The following is a 6,742-nucleotide window of genomic DNA, read 5'->3' on the forward strand; positions in this document are numbered from 1 at the left end:
TCTTTTACCATGTTCTTCACAGAAAATAAGCCACGGCTACGGAATTTAAGGTTGAAAAAAATAATTAATTGTATATCAGTGTATTCATTCATTGTAAAATTGCCTTTTTCTATCTTTTTAGTAGACATTTAAAACGGGTCATTTTCACCGAACACCACACAAAGGGGTTAAACAACTCCCGCCAAATCATGATTTATCAATCTAATCGTTTAAATAAGTTACTTGAAGACACAAATGGTTACTCTCAAATATGTGTTTATCCCAAATGAACTGCACTGACAAGTCTGCTGAAGCCTTGCGTGAAGGCTTGCGTTTCACCTCTGGATGCATTCGTCAAACTCTCTCTAGATATCTGATCAGCACTCACGGAACGCCTCTCGTCCAATCAAATCACTCGCTCGCTCTATGACGTCGAACCCAGCGTGCGCTCCGGCGCTCTCAGAGCAAGTCTCCGAACGCAAACCCCTCTAGTCTTCCCCGCCCACTCTAGACAATCGTCACTTCTCCTTCTTCCTTCCTACTTCAGTCATCTAAGCGGCAGTTAGCTAAGCTCGTGTTTTCCAACGAGGAAATATATATATTAAAATGGCATCTGGAGGGGAGAAGACCGGGGAGAGCGAGCAGGAGGAGGAGACGGAGGACCAGTATGAGGTGGAGAGGATCATAGACATGCGGACGGAGGAGGTAAAAACGTTACGTTACCACAGGAGGCTAGCTTAGCATAGGCATGAGGTAACAACGTTAACGTTACCTCAGGAGGCTAGCTGGTGTTGTTAGCCGTTAGCTTAGCATGGAGGAGGTAACCTAACGTTACGTTACCTCAGGAGGCTAGCTGGTGTTGTTAGCCGTTAGCTTAGCACGATAAGGTTCTATCTCCGTTTAGGGAATTTAGTTGAGAATATACCTAAAAGATCCACGCACCCCCCCCATGTCAACTCGTGAGCTTAGAATGAGAAGGTTCTAAACCGCCGTTTAGGGCAGTTCAGAGATATTGAGCGTCAAAGTGTTTACATTCCATTATGTTCTGTGAGATGGAACCTTTGTATTTTATTAATTACTAACTAAAAAATGTAAACATTTACAATAACACCTAATGGATCAGATTATGTAAAAAACTCAATTTGGACAAAAATGGAGATAGAACCGTATAATTCTAACGTCACGTTATGTTGTTAGCCGTTAGCTTAGCATGGGCATTTCCTATCTCTCTGCACAAAACGTTCCGCTGCTAACGAGCTCGAGACTCGACCTACTCTCAGATAATACAAACAAAGAGACTTGAACTGAACTGTGCGAATAATAATAATGTTTTCTGCATTGCATTTGACTTTTATGTGGGGAACAGTGGGGAACAGTTTATATACCGTAAAGATCCACCTTGCACCCCCCCCCCCCCCTTGTCAACTAGCTTATGTTAAAAAAGGAAACTGAAATGGCTGCACAACTTTGTCCCCCACCCCCCCCCCCACACGATGTCTCTCTCCCCCCCACACACGATGTCTCTCCCCCCCCCACACACACACACACGATGTCTCTCTCTCCCCCCCCCCCACACGATGTCTCCCCCCCCCCACCACGATCTCCCTGCACACACACCAAGGACGGAGTCGTGTTATTTTTCGCGCACTTCTTCTGGACTTGGAGACAGACAGTGCAGTGCATACCCAGCCATCACCTTATCTCGAGACGTCTTAAGACACATTTGTCAAGACGTCTTGAGACACGTCTAATGCTCTTATGCTCCATGTCTTAAGTGAGTGCATGTCTTCAGGTTAGGTCTTAAGACGACTTAAGACATCTTGACAGACAAAATGTCTTATTTTGGTTAATTAAGACATCTTGAGACATCTCAAGACAAGGTGATGGCTGGGTATGTGGTGTGGCACAAGTTAACACCTCAATAATACAAACCCTCCTGCTGCTGCAGATAGAGGATGTGGTGGTAGCCCCCCTTGCTCAACCCAAGCCGTTTTTTCCCTTATTTTAGCTTGTTATTTAGCAAGTTATATGATCGCACAGGAGGTCATGAAGCTGTTAGTTCAACCGTAGTGCACACAGTGCCTTTGGCAGCAACTTTGCAAGCTTAGCAATCGGAGAGGGAAGAAGAGGTTCGCCAAGCTTGGTCATGTGTGTCAGTTAAAACATTCACGGTGTTGCTGCCTGGTTTGTTGTGAAACGGCTGGCTCTATTTTTTTTTTTTATTTGTTGACCAATTACGTAAGATTGCTCAATTGACAATACGGACAGGTTCCAGCTTTGCGGAATGTTTGTTAACAATGCCGTTCCTGTACCTATTATGTTCATGTAAATGAGGAGATGAAGGTTTGCATTAGAACAAGTCAGACCTCCCTCTAGTCCCGGGGTGTTTGTAGAAGGGTATACCCAGTGTTTCCCCTAGGTTTGCTGCCTTGGGAGGGTGGCATGGATCCTCCACCTCCACCCCCCCCCCCCCCGTTGTGAAATGTTAATTTCTCCCCCCCCCCCCCCACACACACAATTAGTGCAACAGATTAGTAACAGTCTATAACAGAACAAGTTATCTCTGTAATATCATAATATCAATTTTGTGGCTAGAACAAATATAATAATTTATAGACTTTATTGTTGAGCCACAAAGCCATCACTTATTTTTTATTCATTGTTTTACTGTTTTGACACTATAACAATCTTGACTTCACTATCTGTCCACTTTCTCACCTGGTTCTTCCTGCTCTTGCTCTCTCACTCTCTCTCTCTCTCTCTCTCTCTCTCTCTCTCTCTCTCTCTCTCTCTCTCTCTCTCTCTCTGTGTCATCTCCATCCTCCTCTCTCCCTCTTTGCACTGACAATCACACACAAACATATGGGTCTGGTTAAAAAGTCTGCAAGTCTGGTAACATCATTTTTCAGTTTTTTTTAACTACCTTTCATTATCTACCTGTCATCTGTCAGTGATGACATGCTGACATGTTTAAATAGCAAAAATGTTTTGCTAATTCAAGATTCATGTTTTTTTTATTGCCATGTGTGTCAAACGTTTATTACATCCTATTACAAGTAATGAAGGGGGGTGCTGAGGGTGCTGCACCAGAACCATAGGTTCTCAAGGCTACTTGTGGTCTTGACTACCTGTCCACTTTCTCACTGGTTCTTGCTGTCTCTTTGGTGTGCTGACTCCATCTTGCTCTCTCTCCTTCTCTCCCTCTCTATCCTCCTCTCCCTCTTTTGCTGTCCACCGAAAGGCAAACATAACAACCAGAATATGTATAATCTAATAAGAGGTATAAATTGATCCATATCAATTTATAACATCATTCTAATTGTATATTGGGTCGCTGTGGGCAATGCAGTCAGAATGTCATTTTGACTTGACTCTCTCACCTGAAAAACAATCTTATGTCCATCTATGGAAAAACAGACATTTCCAATGAGTGAGGGTTTGTTCCAATGCTTCAATCCACTTTTTTATTGTATTTTATTACCATAAAGCCCAATTCTAGCAGAATAAGACATATTGTATTATTACTACTACCATCTATTATTACTAATCACCTCTGAGCTAGCTAGCTAGCTTGCTAGTTCGTTAACACTATTCACACAATGGAACTAGACACTTTCTAGTCACCATGGAACTACAATCAGACACTTTCTAGTTAAGTCACAATAATAACGAACAATTTGAACCAATGTTTTCTGTCAGAAATTCTGAAATTATATTTGCTACGGTTACTTACTTTGCTTACTTTCATCTGCTGACTTCTTACTTCATCTCTCTCTCTCTCTCTCTCTCTCTCTCTCACACACACACACACACACACTCTCGCGCGCTAAACAATTATTCTCCGGGCGAAGCGCGAGACTACTTGCGGACCAACAAGGTGCGTGTATGTAGGCTACTGGACCGGAGTGTGTAACATCATGACTGTAATTGGGCTAGAATGATTTCAGAAAATAATAATAATAATAATAATAATAATAATGATTATTCTTTTTTTGGTCGTGCTGAGATGACATTTAGGGATACTCAAGCACCCCTAAAAAGCGTCTAAAATCGTCCATATCGCCAGATTCGGGTTGGGTGCGTTTAATAAACGCGTGAAGTTAGCCTGCTTGTCAGAGGTTTGGGGTCTACGTCCGTCCATTACTAAAACTTTTATTGTTGGCCTTTATTTGCACTTACAGTAGAGACGAATGGCTTGTTTGAGATTAGCACGTCAGAGCGTGTGTGTGGAGGGAGCTGAGCCCCGCCCTTCGTGAAACGAGGAGACAAGCGGACAAGCGTGGCAGCAAAACGCACAGAGGAGAAACATATTAAATGAGGGTGCACATAAATTAGGCAAATGACACAGAATAAACATATTTCGACCACATAATAAACATATTTCGGCCATATACAACTGGGAGAAAAATATTATTATATAAAAAACAAAAAAAAAACAAATTGACATTGAACATTTTTCTTGCCGCCCCAAGGCAATGGTAGGGGAAACACTGGGTATACCATCTTGTCCTGATGTAACTCAGGCTCTTCAACAGCAGCAATGCAACACTATTACTTTGTTTACATCGATCAGGTTACTGTGGTCTCTGTCTGGCACAATCATCATCACACTGGGCTGCTGGCCGTGCAGTGTTGTGATTTTGGTGCTGTTGTTTTTTCTGTGGGGGGAGTTTCAAATGGAAAGTGTGAGGCTGTGGCACCACTAGTAGGAAAGGGAGTCAGGGTATGTCTGGACTAAACCAAGAAACTAACCAGAAACAAACAACCCCTAGCACCAACTCCCCTAGACGTGTGTGTGTGTGAGAGTGAATGATTTGCCTGAACTGGTGTGATTTGTCTGAACTGGTTTGTTTGCAGAGTTGGAGAGAAACCTGTGTGTGTGGGTGTGACAGATATAGAGAGTGTGAGGTGAACTAGAGAGAGGCCGACTTGTGTTTGGGATGGAGACTCAATGGCAGTTAAGAATGAAACAACTAGAAGCCCCGCCAAAAGAGTTATGGGGGGAGGGGGGAGGGAGGAGTCACTCCAACAGTAACGCTTATCAAACCGCTGTGGAGGACAACAACAAGGGAGTAAAACAGGGCCCCTGAAAGGAGGAGAGGATAGAGTGAGAGAAGGAGAGGATAGAGTGAGAGAAAAAGAAGGAGAGGATAGAGTGAGAGAAATGCAAACAAAGGGGAGGGAGGGACAAATTACTTCCTTGTTTATACTTTTATTACAATCAAACCCTGGCTGCCAGCCACTAGACTAAAGGGTTACACCCCTATGCTATCCAGTACACATTATGAATGAAAACCTTTATTGTCCCCAATGGGGACATTTTGTTGTCAAACAGCTTAGTTAGGGCAGACAGAAAACATTCAATAAATAAATAGATAAAACAGTGTAGGCTCAATAAGTGCAAGATAAAGTGCTCAAGTGCATGTAGTCCAAGTAGCAGTCACTCATCATGATTACAAGCAACATTAACTTTTAAAGCGGCAGACAGACGGTGATGAAACCAGACCGGAGACCTGAAGTACTGGCTGAGTTCCAGACACAGTCGTGTAAAACTGAATTTGTGTTCCTCTCCATCCCTCTTCACCCCCTCTACCCCCCCCCAGTACAGCTTCTATACTGTTAACAAAACAAAACAAAGCATTTTGACTGCCAATGGCCCCCTGGCCCGAGCATAGATTACTTTATCTTGCGATGACTGATGGATAGATGATTCAATCACTTAAAACAGATGTATCTGTTGTAAGTCTCTTTGGATAAAGGTGTCTTTATCTGCTAAGTGCCAAAAATGGAAATGTAGTGTTTGTCTCTGTTGAGTGTTCTATCAGTAGGCATTGGGCCTAACACACCCACACACTGTCCTTCTTGTCAAACTGTAAAGGTTTAGTAAGTAAGTAAGTAAAGCTTTATTTATATTATAGCACCTTTCATACAAGAAATGCAGCTCAAAGTGCTTTACAACAGGAATAAGAACATAAAGTGAATATAAAAACATATATAAAAACATATACAAGCATAGAATGAATATAAAAGCAGGGGAAAACAGTAAAAAGAACAGGTAAAGATAAAATACAATATTACGTAACAACATTGTTTTAGCGCCCCTTGTGAGTGGAGGCACGCTAACGTGGGACCTGCACCGGACTCCCCCTGGCCTGGGTTCGCAGTCCTGCCGTGCACGCTACCCCGCCCGCAATGTCCTACCCTTCTCTTAGTCAATAATGTAGCAGCACTGTGACCGCTGCACCCTTCTGGTTCTGTAGGGAGAGGTCCTGTACCGGGTGCGATGGAAGAACTACTCTGCGGACGAGGACACCTGGGAGCCCGAGGCCCACCTGGAGGACTGCCGAGAGGTGCTGCTGACCTACAAGAGGAACCTGGCCGAGATCGCCAAGGCTAAGAAGGACGCGGAGGCTAAGAAAAATGTGGTAAGTCTGGATAGGAACCTGGGTGAGGCCAAGGCTAAAGCCCAATTTATACTTCTGTGTAAAATCTACGCCGTAGCTTGTCGTGCACCTCTCAGAAAATGTAACTACGCGGCACACCCACGCAGACCGTAAGAACTGTGATTGGTCCGCTTGGTAGTCACATGATTCCGCTAATTGCTCTTTGATCAATACATTCATGCATCATTAGATGAGTGATTACCTCAAGGAGGAAGGAAGGATGCATATCCGATGTATTCAAAGTCATCCAGTCATTGTTTGTATGCTTTATTGGACTAGGGTATAATAAAAATGAAATGGAGTTAGAACACTTGCTAGCA

General features: G+C 43.3%; 1 protein-coding gene across 1 annotated transcript in view; it reads left to right on the top strand.

The window, feature by feature from the left end:
* Positions 1-561: 561 nt before the first annotated feature.
* Positions 562-6,742, top strand: part of mphosph8 (M-phase phosphoprotein 8) — a 28,578-nt gene continuing 22,397 nt past the window's right edge. The window contains exons 1-2 of the mRNA XM_080535476.1: positions 562-684; positions 6,240-6,404. Of these exons, the coding sequence (XP_080391602.1) occupies positions 586-684; positions 6,240-6,404 (264 nt within the window). The 5' untranslated portion in view covers positions 562-585. The remainder of the gene's footprint in view (positions 685-6,239; positions 6,405-6,742) is intronic.

This window comes from Nansenia antarctica (assembly GCF_963989245.1).
Source record: "Nansenia antarctica genome assembly, chromosome: 7".
NCBI lineage: Eukaryota > Metazoa > Chordata > Actinopteri > Argentiniformes > Microstomatidae > Nansenia > Nansenia antarctica.